At 49.0% G+C, this 21705-nt stretch overlaps 4 protein-coding genes across 4 annotated transcripts; 2 read left to right on the top strand and 2 right to left on the bottom strand.

The window, feature by feature from the left end:
* Nucleotides 1-2279: 2279 nt before the first annotated feature.
* NECHADRAFT_97898 (uncharacterized protein) lies at nucleotides 2280-3410 on the top strand (the record flags this gene model as incomplete). Its single annotated transcript, XM_003041372.1, has 2 exons — nucleotides 2280-2363; nucleotides 2424-3410. The coding sequence occupies 2 exons, from the start codon at nucleotides 2280-2282 to the stop codon at nucleotides 3408-3410; spliced, it is 1071 nt and encodes a 356-aa protein (XP_003041418.1).
* Nucleotides 3411-6274: 2864 nt separating this feature from the next.
* NECHADRAFT_87961 (uncharacterized protein) lies at nucleotides 6275-7125 on the bottom strand (the record flags this gene model as incomplete). Its single annotated transcript, XM_003041332.1, has 2 exons — nucleotides 6275-6673; nucleotides 6727-7125. The coding sequence occupies 2 exons, from the start codon at nucleotides 7123-7125 to the stop codon at nucleotides 6275-6277; spliced, it is 798 nt and encodes a 265-aa protein (XP_003041378.1).
* A 2875-nt stretch (nucleotides 7126-10000) lies between these two features.
* Nucleotides 10001-10962, bottom strand: NECHADRAFT_87960 (uncharacterized protein; the record flags this gene model as incomplete). The annotated part of the gene is made up of 2 exons (XM_003041331.1): nucleotides 10001-10701; nucleotides 10848-10962. The coding sequence occupies 2 exons, from the start codon at nucleotides 10960-10962 to the stop codon at nucleotides 10001-10003; spliced, it is 816 nt and encodes a 271-aa protein (XP_003041377.1).
* A 973-nt stretch (nucleotides 10963-11935) lies between these two features.
* NECHADRAFT_87959 (uncharacterized protein) lies at nucleotides 11936-15412 on the top strand (the record flags this gene model as incomplete). Its single annotated transcript, XM_003041371.1, has 11 exons — nucleotides 11936-12056; nucleotides 12102-12432; nucleotides 12566-12623; nucleotides 12977-13094; nucleotides 13248-13759; nucleotides 13811-13879; nucleotides 13926-14532; nucleotides 14722-14733; nucleotides 14890-14936; nucleotides 15189-15301; nucleotides 15349-15412. 11 exons carry the CDS (start codon nucleotides 11936-11938, stop codon nucleotides 15410-15412), a joined length of 2052 nt encoding a protein of 683 aa, XP_003041417.1.
* Nucleotides 15413-21705: the final 6293 nt, after the last annotated feature.

The raw sequence follows: 21705 nt of genomic DNA, 5'->3' as shown, positions 1-21705 counted from the left end.
TCTCAATCTGGTGCAGGCGGCATTGCCATCTTAGGCGACATCCACCAACTAGCTTACAGTCCTGTCCTCATTAAACGCCATATGTACTCTTTTGGACCCCTTCGAGCTATTAGGAGCAAGCTAAGACTTATCCCCCTTCAGGCTCAAAGCGGCGTCAAGAAAGGCCGGCATTTCCAGCAGGGGATCTCCAAGTTCAAGAACGGCGGTGCGTTTATTGCGGCTTCTGGCTTACTAAAAGAGAACGGCGTTGACTCGAGATCCTTCGGCGATCCGGTCCGGGCCAACATGTTCGATTGAGGAGGCTTGTAGCTAAGCTAGTAGGGGGAGTGAGACAGCCATGCCCACAAGTACCGACCTACTGTATTCCTGATATGGCCAAGTGAGCGCTTGTCAGGATTTGCAGCGTCAGAGATCTAGATGTTCCGAGGCTGGAAGGAATTTCGAGTCTTGAGAATTTCATTGTTGACAAGGACGCTGTCCAGGGGAACAGACCTGAGCCAAACGGGGTGAAACGGGCTTCAGTTGGATGTTGGCATATTAAGGAGCCGACGTTCTCCATATAAATATATCAGCAGGACTTGAAGTGACTGATCGAGGTAGAATAGATAACCATGTCATATCGAGAATACATGCAGCAAGTTTAGGTCATCCGGTTAGGAAGGATGATTTGGACAGGTTCGTGTGCGTGCTCAAACCTGGTCACTATGACGTGTACGAGCCCTAATCAGTCCTTCTCCTTGCTAGGGGAGACTCGAACATTTTACAATGTAGACTCTGTGAGGGTCCTCTGCAAGCCTCCCGTTCTGATTCAAAAACACTGGCAGACCCGTTGACGAGTATCCAAACAAATCGATCAAGAGGAGAGAGAAGATTTTCGCTGTCTTTCTTGACATTTAGCATATTCTCTTTGCTCCGATTGGACGTACTCATTGGTTCATGTCTTGAACCTTACGAAAAGCTTTGGGCAGGCCCAGTTGATCTCCTGCTGTTAGGTATAACTAGTGGCAAGAACAGTTTTAAGCTTTACTTTGAAACAGTATCGTAAAAACTAACGAAAAAAAAGTGGTAAGGAAGAGACCGGGAATTTCACTCACATTTGGATCAAGAACACTGGAAAGTTGACTGACAGCGGCGTTGAGAAGCGATAGCAGCTTCTATTCCCATGCCAGTCTTGTTATCCAGCTTGAGCATGCGAAAACGGCCAACAGCATAGTCACAATGCTTAACATCATTTTGACCACAGTCAGTCCTCATTCTAGATCAACCTCGCTAACCTGTGACTTGGAGTTGGTTCCGTTGACATGTAGACGGATGGTGCCTGGCTGTGATTAGCTTATAGGGTAGCAAGGGAGTGATTTAACTGACAACTGACCATTTCATCATCATCACCCTACGCCCGCTTCAGATCTCAATGATAGTATTACGAATGAGAGACGAGCGGCCTTTCGACGTGCCCTACATGTTGTGCCTTGAACAAAATTGCAAGTGTTTCTTTCTTGCCTTGTTAACATGTTCAGAGAGACCCCCAGTCATACCAGTGATACAGGCAATGGAAGGCATACAGATAACCATCACTCACAATCTTTTGGCTCAATTCTCCCATGAAGGGCCGGGCTTTAACTATGACGAAGAACACATTAGCATCTTGACCACCCATCTGACGAGCAGTTGTTATGTCCAGGTTTTCAATCCATTGCAGGTTTCAATTTACTGTATGAGACGTACTAGAAACGACTTTTTCTGATCTCGGCCTAGCTTTAGGTCTCAATCATTCGCTCTATAGTTGTCGGTGCAGTTGTTGGTGCTCCGGTAGGAGAAGATAGTGGGCGTAACAGCCCTCCGCTCTCCATCTCACTGAGTTAAAGTAAGGACAGGCTGCAGAATCATGGCTTAACTTGCAATATCAATTGTAGAGGATATACGTGTAGAAAGTTCACCAACAGCTGTCCAGTTATTGACTGTATTGGCTCAGTTCGAGGTTGTGGCAATTTGACCCACCTACTAATCAAGGGGGCATGACCATCTTGAAAATAGGCTAATATAGTTGGAACCTCGTCTTCGCGCGGGGTGGGTAGCCTTCAAGGTGGAGTCTGGGCTAATGGGGTAATTCGGACGTTTGCTGTCCGTCCTGGAAGGGAAATCAGGAGACCCGTCAAAGTATATAGTATGAACTACTGCTCCTTTAAGCAGGAAGGTGAGGGCCGTTCAAATGGATGCTCCCTCTCAGTGACTCTTAAACTTTTTGATCAGGTCATCAGACATCGGCTTCTAGCTACAACATGAAGGTGACGATACTCGTCTTGTTTGCAACCGTCGTTACGGCCGCCACGCTGCCTCTACACTCCACCAAGGCTCATCGGCCTGTAAGTCTATTCATCGCCCCTGCTCGCTCAGCAACCAACGTCTCTGAACTGTGTACCTAGAGCTATAACTTTGTCGGAAGAGTCAACCCAGAGACCAAGGAGCTTACATGGCCGAGCACCGGCGTGTCTTTCATGTTCGACGGTACAAAGGCCATTATCGGCATTAGCACCATCACAGGGACCTCCAGCGTTGATCTAATAATTGACGGTGGCGACCCAATTCTCATTGGAAACGTGAATGGCACCTCAATCTCGACACCGACTCTGCCAAAGGGAACACACACTGTCGAGTTGCGTAAACGATCCGAGAGTTCCCTGGGTATTTTTCGCATCACCGATATCGACACAGATGGTATTCTAATACCGACCACGGTGCCGAAACGAAAGATTGAGATTATTGGCGACTCCATCTCGGTCGGATACGGCCTCGATGGGGTTCTGCCTTGCACGGACTCGGCCATTCTGCAAAACAACAGAAAGACATACGGCGCTGTGGCAGCTCGTGCTTTGGGTGCAGACTATAGTGTCATCGCTTGGAGCGGCAAGGGGTTGATCCGCAACTATGCTTCGACGCCTCCTGACCCTCTGCCGCCCATGCCGATCCTTTACACACGTTACGGCGCCAACGAGAAAGATAACAGTTTCTCATTTCCCAAGTCGTGGCGACCAGATGCTGTAGTGATCAACCTCGGCACCAACGACTTCAGCTATCTGGGTGTGCGTGATCCGGTTGATCCAGCGGACCTTACAAAAGCGCTAGTTGCGTTTGTGCGGAGCATACAATCTCACTACCCAAAAGCCCATTTCTTCTTTGTGTCTTCCCCAATGCTTAGCGACAACTACCCCTCAGAGGCTGATGCGCAGAAATCCATATCTGTGCAGGTGCTCAAGAACGTGATGCGGCAACTCCGTGGTGTGAAAACTCATTTGGTTGATTGGCCTTCTCAAGGCTCAGAAGTTGGCTGTGATTACCATCCAAACGAAGCCACTCAGCTTCAGGGCGGTGCATTGCTCGAGGCATCAATCAAGCTGGCTCTAGGATGGTAGGGCTGTAGATTGCCTGGTGTTTACATGGCAGCAGCATCAACCCAGGGTTATCTTGTATCTCTTCCTTCATTGCCACCGAAGTTGCATTGAAGGGATCTGAACTAGACATGAACATACCGTTCCGAATCATAAGCCCTCACGTGTTGTCTGAGATACCTATATATAGAGACCAGAGGCGGAACCCGTGACGACACTATGGCCCTGGCCCTGTGGATATCTGCAGGGGCATTGTAAATCAAACCCCAGTGGCAGTTTACAGAAAAATAATTCAACCTCATAGCATACTCAGAGGGCAAACACTTCTAAGTGATTTACTTCATTACTACATGAGTCTGAATCTCGGTAGCCCAGGCAAGGCAGGCCAGAACCTTGAAACTCATCAGTTCCCGTCTGAGACTGTGAAGTGAGGGTGGGAGTTCTGCGTGATATAAACCGTGGTGAATCCTGTTCCTCCCATAAGACGCAATAAAACAGCGCGAGATTAACAACGGTGCCGAGGCCGTCAAGCCTAGTAATACCATTCAATACCGTGACAGGCCCGAGGCGCGTCTTCTCGCCCTAGATAATTGCTGCTTAGCCAAGTAAAGCCTTTAGCCTTTCACCATCAGCTCTAGAATTGTTATGTCGGGGGACTAAAACCGAGGAGTCTGATGGCTTCGGACGTTTATCTGCGGTGGCGGCGATTGGAATCAAGGGATAACCTCATACTTTTTAAGACAAATCCCAGAGTTTGTCAGTCAGGCAGGAATCGGACTCTTAGGGCCTAGGGGTTACTCTTGTGGTGATGGCGTGCTTGGCCTAGCGGTGAGTTGACTATTGAACTTCAGCGGGCCATCGCCACCGTCAAAGGTAGACTGTCACCGGTATACAGCCGCTTCGGTCTTCCTTTTCGGCTATGCGGCTATAAAGACGCGACCCCTGAGAATTTGTCCCTCTTCTTCGGCAACCTCTAATTTCCCATTCTCACCGTCGACCAAACACGATGCTAATATCCCCCTTGACCTTCCTTATACCAAGAGGCCTCCACGTTTTTATCCTTGATGAAATGCTATCATTGTGCTGTGCATTTATGCGCACGTCAAGTCAAAACCATAGCCACTCAGTCTCTCGACTACCGCATGAGACTAGACGCATTTTTTTATCACAACACCAACTGGTTCTGGGAGATGTGCCATGGCAAATTTTATGTAAACCTGACTACCTCCACTAGCATCATGGTTTTGAGCCAGCCTCGTCCCTGGTCTAGTGCCCTCCACTCAAAGGCGTCTGAAAAATGCGGACCCTGACTCATCATCAATAGAGACATGCTTTCGTTAGTTAATGGAGAACTCTCTATGGTCTATTTGAGCGAGTGCTAGTCCGGTGATATTAGTCTCTGTGAACAGTGCTTCCTCCGACAATCTCCTCCTTGACCAGGACAATGCACAGCAAGGCCACACATCACCAGGCAATACCCTCCGCTTCTTCAAGTTTGACAATATCTAATCAGACATGTGGCTGTCCTCCTTCCTAACTAGCTCCTGAATCGCGGTGCAATTGCTTGACCCGCTCAAGATTGGTACGGTCATGGCAATACATAACAAATGTCACCTAAGCAAGCCTATATTTTGTGATGGAAAAAATTATCCAACGGCCCTAGAAGCAATTTTGGCCTCTATTGTGATACAGCACATTACTAGACTCCTGTACGTGGTACTGCTCAAGGAAGCGCCTGGATTATGTAATCAGCCAGCTCCGATGCGGTCGTTCAATCCCACGAGGAGGAGATGGCACTATCTGTTCAGCTGGGCTTACTAGATGCTCAAAGATGTGGTCAAGCTGACATCCAACTTCGGGCTTGCGATGATGTAATAGACGATGAGCTGGCGTTTTGACTGTTGATCTTATTTCATCCTAACTTTTGGAATGACGAGGGAGCATGGCTGGTGTAAGCGTAGGCGGCTCTGAACTCAACGACAATGGGAGATTTCGTCTCGATTGCGACTGGGCTTGCGATGCTCAGGTTACCTTTGCTAGGGATAATCGACCGAGTCTGGGATAGGTGATCGGCCAGAGGCTGATGCTTCGACCCGGTCACTGAGGACGCCTAGCGACACGGTTTCGACGAAAAGCAGAGAGCTAGCAAAGAAATGAGGGTTACTACGATGTTTCCAAAGTTCTCGGTGGTTGGAAGGGGGAATTAGATTGTGCACCTGTTCACTTAACCGGGCCTGTTGTAATCACCAGGAGGCTCTTGGACCTACATAGCCCGATCCGGGCCCGGATCGGAGGTCGGAGGTCGGACCCGAGCCGTGGTCAGCAGCGCCACCGTACCCGGTTGAAGAATGCGGAAGTGTCGCCATCATCAACAGGTTAGGAAAAAGCTAAACTGGAACATTAAACCCAAGCTAACCTCAAAATCCACCATTCCTTAACCAATACCTAGCTTTGTCGTGTTGCTTAATGCTGCCTCTTCATGTGACCCTCCTCGTCCAAGTCACTAGCTTGTTTCAACGTGCCCCCCCATGTTCACGTTTCACCCCCCCATATGCCAAGAGTTAGATCACGTCTTTCTTCAAGGATCTTTGTCATATCAAAGGCCTAAAGCTTATTTGTTCACTCTTCTTATGAATAACTCATTTATAGTCAGCTAATTCCCCAAGGTATCATCTGTCCAACATTCCCACCCCACCTATCAGCGCAGTTATCCCATCAAGGATCAAGGGCCGGGTTTCAATTGCAACAAGGGTCGTAATATCAATACATCATGGCATCATACCCAACGCTGACATTGTGGCCTCATCCATAGCATCGAATTCCACTCCAAGAGCCTCTCACTCCGAAGACCCAAAAGATACACACAACAGCCAAGGCATTCCTCTGGCTCAGAGCTTGTACATCATCTCGCGAGACATGACGTCTACCTGGATCTTCATCTCGCTGATCGCCTGCTCCATCACCAAGATGGCCCGAAATGTAGAGTCCGGGCCGTTGCCAGCCTCTCTCTCAGCATGAGCAAACAGGGTATCCCAGGCATGTCCTATCGCCCACGTTGGGGAGGAGGTTGAGAGTTCCGTCATGGCGGTGGACGTGCTCGAAGTGGTGGAGTTGCTGGACTTTATGGTTGTAGCTCTACTCGACATGGTAGATTCAGATCGCCCACTCCGGCGGGAGACATCGCTGCTGGCTCGGGAGCAGTATTCGGACCTGTTTGGACGCCGCCATGGATTGTGCCTGATTTTGCGATCAAGACGGCTGCGGGATCTCCGGATAGAGGAGTTGGACTGATCCATATTAGAGGGCACGCCGCAGGTGCAAACGGAGGTGTATAACTCACCGGGATAGGATGCTTCTCGACGGTCTCTGGGTTAGTCACCTCCACGTCCATGCCACCCTTGCGATTGACCAGCCACTGGTACGCGTCGGCAGGCGCATTGAACGAGTCACCGTCGAGTCCATGCGTCTTTGCCATCTTCATATAGTGCCGGAGCGTCTTGTTGAGCCGCTTGCTGATGATGCCGAGAAATTCGTTGCCATGGTCAAAGTTGCAGGATTGAATGGCATGTTGTCGATGGGCAGGGTCGTCCTGATCGTAACCCCGCGCACAGGCGTATAGGACCATGGCCTTGGTTTTGAGGCAAAGCCAAAGACCTGCGTTGGGTCCATACTCACCGCCCTTTGCGTACTTGGTGATGTCGACTCCGCAGAGGAGAGACGGCGAGGTTTCGATGCACATAGCTGACGATGAGGCTGATGACCAGGATAAGGTGTAGGCTAGTATGGTATCTAGAGAAGATTGGAGAAAGATGGATAGAGGCCAGGATGGGGGGCAAGAGGCAATGATGTCGGAAGAGAGAGAAACTTTTCAAATAATCCACATGAGAAGGATGTGATCTTTTCTGTTGCCTTTGTCTCTAGCCTTGATCCATCGACAGGCATCGGTCTATGCACCTGATGTCAGCTTTTATGTCTGCCCCGCCATGCTTTATTGTCTCCTGTCGTAGACCTTGTTGGCCAACTTTGTGGCGGCCCATGGCAGATTGTCTGAGTGACCTCTCCAACCTTTGTTTCTGCTCGATCGCTCATGTTGGCTAATTGAGTTATTTGCCAAGAAACATGCCACGATCAATGCGTTCAAACAACTGGCAAGAGCTGCACCGGGGCTTCGTGCATCATCTTTGACTTGGGCCTAAGGGGTCGATCTATGGCCATGCGTGCACTATATGCATGCACTCAACCTGCATGAAGGAGACCCACAGAGCAAAGATACGAGTTTGTGGCCCGCGATACTGATGGGAACCACCAGGCATCCATGGATATACGCCTCGCATATGAATGAAGTGCCGTCTTTGTGACGCTGGCGGAACGGCGCCTGAAGAGACGTTGGACGAGTGACGTAATTGACGTTTCAAGGGCATTTATTGTCTTTATGCGAAGGACGGAATGGCATGGAGCTTATTCAGGCTCATCATATGACCTTGTATTAGAACAAAGCCCTCCACTCCTCCAACGCCCCCATCACGATGATACATCACCAAAAGAGGTCATTCATTCGTCACAGAAAAGAAGCAATGAAACGGTTGGAAAATGGTGCCTGCTGATGAATCTCATCGAATGTATAGTCAGAATACCGCTTAAAGGGAATAAGAAGGACTCTTTGGCAGAATGGCGATATCCTGGCGCACGTGATAAGAGAGAGCTTCGCTTTAAAATGTCTTCTCCCGGTTGAGTCTGACTTTGGTTCTTGCTGCCCCTGGATGCTAAACTGAACGGCTTCAATATCGTGACTTGCCACAGTCACCTGTTCATCCTGAGATACTGTTCATCTCGTCGATTTTGAGGCTTGACCTCTTGGAAACCATCTCATTTCGCCCAGTCTCTTCGCCTTCTCCGAATAGAGTTCATCTTCAAGCATCTCCTCGTTCCACTCGCTCAGCTCTGGCGTCTTCAGTACTGTTGATAACTCAACCACGTCTTCCCGTGGGCAAGTTTTCACTGCCAGAGTCCACCTCACCCATCGCCTACTATTCAACCCGGCTCCGCCGCACTGCTGCCACTGCAAGACCAGATTCCATCTGGCTCCAACTACTGCTGGTGTCTGAGTTGAATTAAGTTCATCTACCCCTCGTTCAGTGCCTTGCGCATCTCGAGCACCCGCCTATTGAGTTTATCTCTCCCAGGCCCAGGGCTGAGGCCATCTCGCCCAGCACTTTCGCCCTCGCGTCGACAGACATTTGTTGATGCCTCAATCAGCATATATGCCAAGTTAATCTCTCCCCCGACTCGTGAGCTCACCTCACTCTGCATTTGCTTTCATCTCGCACAGACGTCGTTGGCAAATCCAGCTTGTCGCCCTTTTGGCCAGATCCGATCTCACGAATGATTCGACTTACTCAATCTTCACCTGACACTTCTTTATCGTGGAGTTTAGCACCATCAATAATCGGTCTTGTACCGTATTTTCTCAGCCTCGTCCATCAGGGCCATTTTGAGATGGATTCTCGCCTCATGATTGCATTTATCCCGCCCCTTGTCACAGAACCGAGTCCAGCTCGATATCCCTGTCCCATCATGTTCATCTCACCGATGATGCGAGGATTCGAGACCCCGCGTCACCTGCTCTCTTCTCTCGAGTTCATCTCGTCAAAGTCCGTGGCTAGGTCGCATAAGGTGTCGCGATAATGCCATGTTGAGAAGTTGAATGTCTTGGTAGTATTCTGTTATTCTGTTGAATGATCGAGGTTTACTTAATGAGTTTTCTGCACCTGGAGGGATGCGTATATGTTGGGCGATGTGTCTTGTCATCCTGAATGATGGGTACCTATCAACTGGTGAGATATCATTCGTGGCTGGGGTCAAGTGGGAGCCTGTGGTCTAGTAGTCCGACGGCGTCTGGGGGTGATTCTTGATCCAGGTGATGCCCCGCATGACCTTCGGCCGGCCTACTGTGGGCTCAAGGACTTCTCACAGCCATGTGGAATAAGAGCATTTCGGTCTCGCGGTATCGAAAGTCCAGGCTCATTCCGCCTCGCAGGATTGAAACACTACTATTCGGGGATGTTCGGTGGGATCGAAATCAAAAGCATGAATCTCATAGGATCAAATCTTCGAAGTTATTCGTCTGGTACGATCGAAATCCTCCCAACATAGTGTGCCTAATTCTAGTTGGTATCGAGATCTTGTCACTACAGCACCAACGGCCCAATCCCTACAGACACCAAAAATGCTCAGCCGCGAAGCTAAAACTTTTGATAAGGTCTCTATATTAAAATTGTATAAAGGCATGGGTCCCCGTGGGATTCTTACCTATCTTCCAAGTAAAGGCGCTTGATCTTTTTGAAATACGTGTCCAGGATGTTGATCAACTCCAGCTCTGCCATCTTCCAATCCCTATCCCTCCTCAATCGGCTGGCTAATTGAACAATTTTTATTCGAATTTCCCCCAGCTCTTTACCATCATGTTCAATAGCCTTCCTGATCTGGTTTGTCCCAATGCCGGCCATATTGCTCCCTGTACACCCATACCTCGCACGAAGTTCAGCATCCCACAGCGCTCGGAGCTAGTTCTCCAGAGCATAAATCTCAGCCTGTAATGCTTCTAAGTCTTCCAACTAGCCACAGCTAAGGTAGCCCCAAAACCACGAGGGGGAGTGGTGGTCCTTGAGCCGCCCTTGCAGGTCCTTCAAGTTGGTCTCTTCAGATGTAGAGTATCGGTTGAGCTGGTCTTCCCATGAGCAGAGCGTCTTATGCAGGTCGTCGATGCTAACGACCCCAGTGGCCAGTTGGTCGCTGATCTTGAGCCGGTTTTTGTGTGCCTTGTCGCATATTCGCTTAACATCGTCAATTCTGCGGAGGACTCGGTTGACATTGGTCTCCTCAATGTAAAAGAACCGAAGTATCTCAGACCACCATCCTGGATCCCTGGATGAGGTGATGAGCAACTGGTTGAGCTGGCAATCTAATTGATAAAGCTGGTCTGAGATCAAAAGTGTTGCGTCATCAAGGGCCGAGTCAAGCTCGTCAAGTTCCTCGTTAGACAAGGATGCGGTGCTTGTGAGGGCGTAGGCGACATCCCTCTGCACCTTGACCGCGATCTGGCCCAGTATTCCTGCATGCACTGACAACTGGGGCAATCTATGATCACCTTCTCCGGGATTGTCGCTTTGGTCCTGAGTAAACTCGGGCAGGGCCACCTTGATGGCACCACAGACCGGTACTAGAATGGGAGGAGAGGTTCTAGAGCAAGTCGTGAGGGCCTGATTGAAGGACACCGGAAAGACCTGGCTCGATGTCAAGATGGCAATGAAGATACCTAAAAGGACAAATACCAGGCGGCCAGTCTGGAGAGCCAGGTCCCAAAACTGGAGTAAGCCGCGGAGGGACAAGCCATTCCAAGTCGTTCGGATCAAGGAGAAGATCGCATCCACTAGGGTTCAGAAAATTTTGGCGAGGCGACACCCTGCGACGGTACCGAGTTGTCCCCAGGTAGGCGAAGGGGGCGGCGAGTCAGGATTACACATAGGCCGGGAGATATGGCGACGAGGGTGACGAGGCAGGCCACGGTTCCTGTCATGATTAGGAAGAGTGTAGCCCGTCTCGTCGTTTCGAGGAGGTGATGGTGGCCGCGGGGTATTTAATGAAAGATCTTGGTCGCATGAAGAATGCTGATTTGTTGAAGAGGGTCGACTCGTGGGTTTCTAGCTTGGTTAGCAAAGCGTTTGATGAGGAATATTAAGGCTCAGCGTACATCTTGATCGTCATTGGGAACTTCCGGCCTTCTTGCGGCGGTGTCGTGGCCTGCCTCTCTCCATGGCCACTTCTGTTCATCAACCTGGTGCTTTGCATCATCTTGCTCCTGCTGAGCATTGGCTGCAGCCTCTTGCTTGACAGCTTCTTTCTCAGCAGCTTGCCTGGCACGGTCTAGATGGCACTTCAGCTTACGCTGCTTGGCCTCAGAAAAGATGGGTTTGTCCTGGTCATCCATGCCTGGTAGTGCATTGATCCGATGAGACCTTGGCAAAGTTTGGAGACGGGAACATAGGCCGCGGCAGGAGCTCTTATGCGGTGAGAGCCGGGTAGGTTTGTTGGCTATTCTTCACTTTGACCCCTTTGATGTTAATAACCATAAGATTCTCCGTTTGACAATGCTGCCTGAGTATGTGAATGATGTCGTCACCGTCTTTATTTCACATCGGTCTTTCAACTGACGTTGCCTGACGTGTTAGTGAACTCCACTCACCTGCTGCTCATTTTCTTTCCAGCGACTGCCTGTGTATGCCGCTGCATTCTGTCACTTTGATTCCTTTCACCCTCGCCACGTTCCGCGCTCTTTGATGTCATTTCGCCTGTGTGCGAGTAGCTCCGCTGGATCCCACCTGATTCTCACCCGCCGCTGCAACCCTGTCGGTTGATAGCTACTAGTATAAATTGTCCCCCGAATAGATGATAAGTCCAACCCATCTGAAAGCAGCCATGAGGAACTTGAACTCTCAACAGCCACTCGGACACATACGCTCTACTTGACCAGCAACAACAAGAAATAAGACATGTTCGCCCTCAAATCTCTTCTCACCATCGCCTTCATGGCCTTCGTAGGCATAATCACACTCTGGCAGTCCTCAACCACCCAAATCGACTCCCCCATCGGGAAAATCAGTATCCACCAGAGTAAGTTCATTGCAGCCAATAGAAAGCTCTGGAGCTAACCATCAGTGCATGTTGATCGCATCTGCCATGTCTATGATGCCATGCGGCGCGTTCGTCCCGGCCTGACCTTACCTACCAACCTCTACGACTATCTGGGCGTCGGCAAAAGGAGTGATACCGACGCTCTAGGCATTTGGAGAGTCTCCGCCTCCCGCGCTTGGAATTACCTTAGCGACAATAGAGAGCCCGACCGTGAGCTTTTCCTCCAAGCCTCTTCGGTGTTGCTGGATCAGTCCACTCGCAGTGTGTATGATGGTACGTTTTGGCCTGCCATTGAGGCTGCACCGCGTCATCTCAAAGTCCAAAAGCTGAGAGAGTTATGTGCTTGGACCCAAGAGTAAGTCTTCGTGAAAGACGTGTTGTAAGAGGGTATGGTCGATGGTTATTTGGAGGACAGGAAATGGGCACCTTTGAATCAGCAGCACTGTAACTAGGAATCATGGCCAAGGGAATTGAATGAGATGGTATAGGACCTTGCGGACATCAAAGCTTCTAGGACTGGTCCAGCAGAGCAACAGAAAGCTCATTGTGTGCCTTTGATGGTTATGTATAGTAGGATTTTCCTGATGATAGTGTTCGTGAGCAAACATCCCAGTCACGGAAAAGGCCAGAAGCCACGGTTCCTTGGTTCATCATCGCGGTATATGCCTAGTGAATCTTAGCTGCGCTGCAGGTTGCAGACAAAGGACTCTGGTGCCTAATGCTAACAGAGTAACGATGCAGTTGATATGCATTCCTGCATCTTTGTGCGTTGTCCACACGTCACATCGGGCACACTCACATGAATGCCATTTGATAGTCTATAATCATCCGCACCTGTACCTCTCCGCTGCCCAAAGATGTCATCTTTCGTGGCTGTGGGCAAACAACTGCAACTGCAGCAAGACAAAGCGCCAGGACAAGTGAAAGCGTGGGATGGTGGCACAATGTACCTTGCATGTCACCTACCGGTAGAGTGCCTAACCTCCAACAAAGGCTCTTGGGCAACCGGCATATTAGGTTGGTGAAAGGCGTCTGCCTACCCTTGCTGCGCCTTTCAGTTGTCATTCCGTTTGTCAATTCTTCTCGCTATCATGTGGTAGACAGGGACAGAACTACTTTATTCATTGCTTTCACGTCCCATGACTAGTCAAGATTCTATATTTAACATAGACAACCTCGACCTTGTCATATTTTCATTTCAGACTCTTCCTCTTACGGCTCTTTTCTTCCTCTTCCCCCCCGACCTTCTTACCCTTAACCCCCTTCCACTATCACATTCTCCTTCATTACTCTCTTCGTGCCTACCACCGAACAACCTCACTGTTGGCGCCATGGTCGTGACTGACCGTATCAAGGAGCGTACCCGCCACATCCAGCGATATTACCCTGCTGACGGGCCCATGCCTTACAAGCATCTCATTACCCCCGAACATCTCGCCAGAGCTCAGTTTCTGCAGCCCAAGTACAAATTCGATGACTTCCCCGGTGATCTTGAAGAGTTTCCCGCCAGCTGGGGTGATGCATCGAGTTCATCAGGGAAGAACTCTCTGTCGGGCGTCCTACATAGCCCTGCATGGACGTCTCTGCCGACTCAATCTCAGCCTGCTTCTAGACAAGTGATTGAGATCGAGTCAGAAGTCCTGCCTAAGGCTGGCGGTGCTAATCAAGATCAATTAGCTCAAGTAAGCTGCCTCTTGATCAAAAGTTTTTCTGTCATTCACTTGACCTCTTAGGATCCTCCCGTCCAGGCTACCGCCCAGCTGTCTCTGAAAGGCCCTGACGAGCAGGCGAAGGATGCACAGGTATTGAGCCTTCTCAAGTGACATGACTTCAGCTGACCATGCCAAGGGCGCAATGTCCTTGCTCAAGGACCTCGTTGATGGAACTCCCGCACAAACCCCACGGACCGACCAGCAATCCGAACGTGCCACTGGTCGCCCCCGCGACCTCTCGGAACAGCTAATCCCCGATGTCGACTGCTGGGGCAGTGTACGTCGCCTTTCCAACCCCTGGAACACAACCGAGAAAGGCACTGGCTGTAGTGGGGATAATGGGATAGAAGTTGTAGCAACTTCTCAGCCTGCCAACGCTTCAACCTACTCGGTCGAAAATGGGGGGCCCTCCATGACCCAGCATCAAGTGAACAAGCCCAACTCGTCAGGTGCTACTTCAATTCTGAAGCGATTCATTGCCGACACATTTCAAGTCGAAACACCTGCTACCCCCAAGAAGCTCGATGGCCACCAGGTCGGCCAGCCATTGTCTCAATGTTTCCTCACCCCCAATTTCCACGTACCCCCCGACAGTCCTTTTGCGATGCGAGTCCAGGCGGGTCCAGCTGAGAATTTGGGTACTTCCAGCAAGGATGGTCCCAAGAAGGAGTTCAAGTACTCCAAGGAACAGGTGGCCAAGTATGTCAAATGGTGCAAGAAGCAGCAGCAGAAGCATGTTGATGGTAAGGATGCTTGCAAGGGGGGTTTACACCACACTGACCCAAAGGGCCATGATGGGAAGGGGAAGCGAAAGGATATTTAGGGATATGAATCGCTGTGTCAGGGGGTTGGTTTGAGATCGATGGCATGTGATTAGATAAGAGAGTCTGATTTGAGTAGGTAGCTGAGATATCTTGGATATGAGGCCACAGATGATTGGCACAGTAGGTTTGGCCGAACAGAAGATGGATATGTGATAAGCTAGATGAGATGAATATCCCTCGTGAATGTCATTTGTGTCTCAATCTATCTACTTAAGAAAACAACTTGATCACACAATCAATGACGGTTAGTCACTGCCCTTACATACCAACATGCAGTCACGTCCACCCCCTCTGGCCAAGATGCTAAATTTGGCGACATGTGGGTAGGTAGGTCGACATGGAGAGACAAGAGCGGTGAATCTTCAAACTGAAACTTCGGTGTTTTCTTTAATGCGTAAATCTTTTATCGCTGTCATCACTGATACCCACAATATGGCTGTCGCCAGTCCGGGCATCGGCAATGTCGGGTTTTCGTGTCAGTTAACCGCTGACATGTCCATCATTCCCAGCCGCGACGAAGGCGATCGGCCGTCACAGAATAAACGATCACTGTCATTTAAAACGGTGCCATCTAGGGGACACCAGACCATCCTGCTCACTTTTTGATTACTACTTCAGTTGGTCTACTATCAAGGCATCCCAACTCCAAAGACTGGCCTTTCTGCTGCTCAAAATATGCAGGTGTGAGGTCTGTTCACTATTCGCAGACTCTAAACCGACAAACGATGCGAACAGTATCCCAACTCCTTTCTACTATCTTCTGGCTCAGTTCATGCATCAAGAGCTGGGCTTCAACTAGGAGAAAAAACACATTGGCAGCTGTTTCTACAATGGGCATTGCCGCCTGCATGTAGGGAACCTCGGGCTCGTCAAAAGAGAGCGAGCCAATTCCCACATATCGAGGCTTTGGATGTATGCTCTATTACATGTTACCGTCGCCAACTATGGCAATGTGTCAACATCCCCAGCCGGAGTTTTCACTTTCTTAAATACAGTGGGGAAGAGGCCGCATATAAGCCAGGTACCATCATGTTCTTCGTGTTTGTCGATGGCACTGGGGGTGATAGATGCCTAGCTATTCTGGGACATGGGCAGCGAACAAGGCTTGAACAAGTCATTCAGGTCGTTCACAGGCAAAATTAAAGTCAGAAACTGATTTGAAAAAGCCGGAGCCAATATTCGCCCCGCGCGCGAGCTGGCGTGACTGCTGAGAGCATCTGAACGTGTTTGTCAAGCCTACTCTCAGTCCCCATGATAGACAGGCAACCGGTTTTCTCCTTAAATCCCTACAAAGAAGCGGCGAATTGAAAGATGGGCAATCAGAGACTCAATAGAAATAATCACATGGCTGATGAGTGTTGAGTTGGCCACACACCAAGTGCCAGTTAGAGTCTTGGACATCGTGCTGTCGTGTTTATTCTATGCCCGCTTCGCTGGGAAGAAACTACACGAGAATGTTTAAAATGAACAGCAACGTCGACTTATGGTAAGGGCTGACGAAATCGCCGCCAATCGCGTGTTGTAAAGGCTCGTTGAATGATTGTTTATTAATCAGGCTGGCCGTGTATCCCCTTCGCACCATACACAGCTGACCCGCGTACTAGTCTCGGACATCACCGCGAAAGGCTACACCAGAAAGTGGCTAGCGACGACAATATGAAGTTCAGATTGGACGAGTCGACTGAGAGATCGGGAGGTCAGGACGTTGGGGCCGGCGGCGAGGAAGGGACTTAGGATCGGCGGCACACGGAAGCGAGGGATTAGAGTAGTCTCACCTTTCATCTAATCGTTTGCTTTATTCTAACGCTGTGACTCCTAATTGAGGATTTCAAATACTTTCATGTGTCCCGTAAGACTCCTATGCATCTCACCTATTATACACCATGTTGGCATGAATGAAAGCAATCGTATGGGCTGATTTAGACACAAATGGATATGTAGGCTAGCAATGAGACTAGTGTATTAAAAAGTCCAAACCAGATATCAATTTATATAAGTGATGAGTTGATGATGGTTAAGAGTTCTACAGCCAGACAAGGCTGATGCTGACGAGTGTGTATGATAGACCAGAGTTATACTCGTGAGAGGCCCGACTGGAGATTGACTCGCCTCTCAATCGGAAACGGCATGTGAGTTTCCCCTTTTTAAAAGGTTGTAAAATTATCCTGTTGGAATTAAACTGGACGTTTAGACTTATTCTATGAGAGTTCAATCAGCCTTGGCTGAGCGAGAACTCCACGAGTCACTGGAGGATATCTAATGCCAGAGTGACTAGCTCATTACTACATCAAGTCCGTTCTCCGGTAGTCTTACTGTCTTTCTGGTATCTAGTTTGTAAGTGAAAGGGGCTGGGAGTGTTGTGATTGTGCCGTTTATTCTGAGAGTCACCAAGTCACCGCCAAGGCCTCGATGTGATAACAAAGCTAGAAGACCATGAGCCTATTAATATTGCCATGTGTTAAGATCTATGTTATTTGGGAAGTAAGTTGACTATATTGACCTATGACAACTCTTTCTCGGTCGTGGAATAGAGCCGCGATGTGAATAGTATGAGTTGAGTGTGGTGGGAATTGGTGGGAGTGCCGAGGTTTTTGCGCCTTGCGATTATTATCGTAGTGTCTTGTGCAATCCGGGCGAGGGATAATGGCAGCAGTCTTGATGCTATGCGCTGCATTTCATTGGGACCAAGAGACTCCCGGTTCCGTCTCTGTAACAGTTCATGTCGGGGGCGTTTCGACATCTCCGGTCGTACTCGCCTTTACGGCTCGCTTGCCAGGTGATATTCATAAGCTGAGTAGGGTGAGTTTATAACTCACTCGCAGAAAGATTGGTGCAGCGAACTGAATATATGGCTGACCTGCTGGAGAGCACGGCGGAGGGAATACACTTACGAGGGCGTGGCTCGAAAAATCCGGGCGAAGTGGTCGTCGGGGTGTTTGACTTGCACATGTGAATTGTGAGAACCTACTCGGGCTGCCCTCCCGACGATGCAGCTCACATCCTGCCAGGCTATCGTTATGTGAATCTTTTTTCGAAAATTTCGAACGGTGTGGACATCCCTCATATAATCGGGCTCTAGCAACATTGGTGCCTTCTACGTCTAGAGATGAAAGAACCAAAACTGGAACGGCGATAGCAGAGGCCACAAGGGGCAGAAAAATTGCGACTCTAGAAATCCATTGCGGAGAGGCAATGAGAGATGCTAGGACACTATATTTAATTGATAGACCCACCTTAAAGCCTTGCGAACGCTCAGTGTGGTCTATAGCAAAGTGACTGAGGTGGTTGTCCGAAGGGCAATACGGTCTTCTGGCTCGATTTTCTGGCTCAGTTCCTATCAGGGGCCTGGCTGTAACGAAGGGCAATACATAACACGTCCAGGGTAGAATTTCTTTCCCTAACATTTAGAAGTTGGCAAATAAAGCTCAGTCCCGTGGCAGAGGTCAGCCATGCGAAGTATATTTCGCAAAACCCAATAACCGCAGATTTAAAACTGCACATACTGGCAATGATCAGCTTATACTCAGTGATAACAGCGTTGATGTGGCCCCCAAGCTCATTTTGACTGGTCCTCATCGCCATCCTGGACGTGCCGGTCGATCCAATTGGCTTTGTCCCATGTCCAGGTGCCAAAGTCTCGACTCTGTCTCCCGGTTGAAAAGCTGTTTGATTTGTCAACCGGTCCAGACATTAATTGTAGAACAAATACAGCGGATAGTTTCTTGCATTGAAGTTAACTAGGCACGATAGCTTGGTTGTGTGGGCAACTGTGTTTGTCTTGCAAGGTTGCCTCGATCTGCCCTCTAGGGTATGCTTTGAGGTATAATACCTTTAGTGACGATAACTGGTGCTCTACCAAGAAGCCCCAGAGCCCGGCCTTGTATTTGTGACTTCAACCTCTTCCCTGATTGAAGTTTCCCCGTGTCTGTATCAGATCAAATCACTCAATTTAAACAGATGGTCTTCAGTAACTTCTACGAAGAAGCATGCTGAAGTAGATGCTTCTTGTCAAGCTGCCCCGACTATTTTATCGAGCGCAGTTCAAGGTGTAGAAGAGAGTTGCCATCATTGTTGAGCACCGCATTAGCTAAAGATCAATTCCGAGGAACACCCGACCACTGTTGATTGGAAGTTCGATTGCGCCGGCGTCTTTTCAATTTATCTATTTTCTATTTTTTTCTTTTTTCCCTCACCACCTGAACGACGGCAGAACAGCCGCACCCTGACCTCGACTGAAGTCGTCCACTTTCCTCAACCTCATGTCCCCTAATTCTTAGAGCCACGCATTCTCAGCGTTTTTGGCGTACACTTATTACTGATCTACTTCATTCTTACCAACTCAACGCTGCGACGACTAAGCCACTCTAGTCTCGACTACTCTCTACTGGTCGTGCTCTCCTCTATGACCCTCGAGTGCTCCCTTAGCGTGTCATCAGATATCCCAGCCTTCAGAGCAAGAGGCTCGTCGAGGTAGTATTTCATCGCGCGGAAAAGGAACATGATGGTTTCCAAAGCTCAGCTTGCGAAACTGCGGTAGGCCCAAGGCGACCTTCGGGCTCAGTTAACCCATCGAGGGACGGGCTGCAACTGTAATAACGAACAGATTTGTAGACCCAAGGCATGACCTGACCTCCCAATCCCAGTTCATACGTTTCCTGCACCCTGAAGCACATGTGAGTTTGCCTTCACGCTCACGATGCGGCTCAACGCTTCCATGAGCGAGTGACGCCAGGGTAGACTCACCCTGACCTCGTCATTGCAGTCAAGCCATCATCCAAGACATCCACGTGTTCAACCTCACCGCCCTCAAACCCTCACAGCTAGCATTGATAACATCCTAGATAAGGTCCACGTCCATCCCCATGCTCAGGAGCTCTTCAATCGCGTGCCAGAGACACCATGGGAGGACTTATGATGAACACTTCCAACCTGCAAAGCTTCTGTCATTGTTAGATAGAGCAACCTAGCGACGAAGTATCTCCACTAGTATCTTCAACTGATGTCGTGATTCTGGAAGCGGCTTTGGCCGAGCCAATACGTTTGGTCCAAGGCGTCTCAAATAGCAAACACGAACATGAAGCGCCAAATTTGACGACATGAGCCTTCGGGCTCTTGATGGGCATGATGGAGACTACCCGTCCTCTGGATGGTGTTTAATACCACTTGTTCCTCTTGATACAATTGCAAGATAATCTCGCATCCTCTAGTTCAGTTTTCTCATCGAGGCCTGGCTTCACCTATAACAAAGAGCACATTACCAACGTATCACAAAGACATATCTCGATGCTAATATAGGGCCACAAGATAATCTCACCTCCTCTACTTTAACCGCAATAAACCTGCTCTCGCTAAGCATGTCCTCACTCTTGGTAGTATTATCCTTTGTACTCTGGTACATTGGTGGGCTTGTTGCCCAAGAGTTCGGAACCGTCTCAAGTGACCTCGAGACTCGCTGCTCACGACGCAATCGGGCCTTGTCTACATAATATGGCTAATCTTTCACCTTTGCAGTCAGCCTGCCGTGGCCTTTTTTTTTATTCTATGCAAGAGATATTGATCATTCCTATTTGGTCTAACTCACTATTACCATGACTGTTCCAGTTTCGGTTCTTTCGTGCCGAGGCAAGCGTTGACCCTTCCATGATAGGCCAGCAAAAAGAACAAGCTCAATGGTGGGCAAGGCGAGAGCAAGACGCTCGTAAACCTAATCTCATCGGCCTCCGCTGTCCAACAGAGCGGGTGTCTCGTGACAGTGCCGCATGAATACTCCTGCGCATAAGGAACCTCCACACTTCAAGGTGAACTTTCAAAGTGTGTTTTTTTTGATGATGTGACAGGCAATCATGTCATTGAAAAAAACCAAAAAAAAAGATGAACTTTCTCACATCTCGAAGTTTCATCCAGGCAACGGAGCTGCAAAGGTTCGTCTGACCAAGGTCCGGACCGTTCCCGACACCAAGTCAGACAAATAAAAGGAGGCTGTACTACTAGAAGTATAGGACAATATAAACTTCAAATCTGCCCTTTTGCAGCCCACTGTTACTTCTAAGGCGCATCCCTCTTCCCGACAGGCAGCAACGTGAGCCCATACTAGGACATCAGTATTCAGGGCCCGAGATATGATTCCATAGTTTAGACCTCCTTTTGTCTGCTTCCAACACAGCTCCCATCTTCAAGGTGCCCCAAACAGTATTGTAATATGATGATAATTCGCGTATAACACTCAAGTGCTAAAAGTTTTGAGTGCAGTTGAGCATGGGATGTCAGGAAGTAAACCATTCTATGCAAGTATAGAAACTATACTTTTTCTTTTCATTCCCAATTATTCCCTAAGAATTCCCTTTCTAAGGCCAGTTTGGTATCTTCATACTTGAAGACAGAATTACTAATCAGCCCATAAATAAACCTCATCGCGACCCAAGTTCAAAAAATGGGCTTTAAGTTTCAACTTGATGCCAGATCTGGCAATGTCAGGATGAAACCAAAATATCTCGGACAGAACCTCATTTTTTAAGCTCGTTCAAGATGCTCTGCGCCACAGAAATCCAAACTCTGCCATTGTTTCCTTCCACAACGTCTCACGGGCCGCCTCCCCTCGGGTGTATAGACAAACAAGGCTTAATCCACATGAAATATGTCATCTCGCTTGTGTCGAGGGGAGTGACACCAAGCACAAGGCATAATCTCTGGGTTTCCACTGAAGCTCTTCGGATGGCTGGCCTGTTGCAGAGTTCCAAGTGAGAATTGGCGGTGTGTTGAGTAGGTAGATGAACACTCGTCTGGGCGCACATAACCGGGAGAGGTCTGAGTCAGGCCGTATTCGTGAGGCAAGTGACAATAAGGAGTCTTTATGATCATATATGGTGTTTGGAGATGACCACCTCTTGTACATTCAGATGCTTCTCCGGTAGCTTGATAGATATTTCAAGGACGGTGGTTGAGTCGGTCGTGCTGAGGTTGCCGAATTACAGTCGCCGCGACATGACCGGGATGAGCCAGAGGTATTCAGAAATATCTCATGAAAATCAGAGAATCTTAATAATTCTTCGACAATTCAATTGAAGCTTTTGTATCCATTTAGCATGCGGCAAA

The sequence above is a fragment of the Fusarium vanettenii genome (genome assembly GCF_000151355.1).
Source record: "Fusarium vanettenii 77-13-4 chromosome 13 genomic scaffold NECHAsca_47_chr13_1_0, whole genome shotgun sequence".
Classification (NCBI taxonomy): domain Eukaryota; kingdom Fungi; phylum Ascomycota; class Sordariomycetes; order Hypocreales; family Nectriaceae; genus Fusarium; species Fusarium vanettenii.
This window is presented reverse-complemented; position numbering and strand designations above follow the sequence as displayed.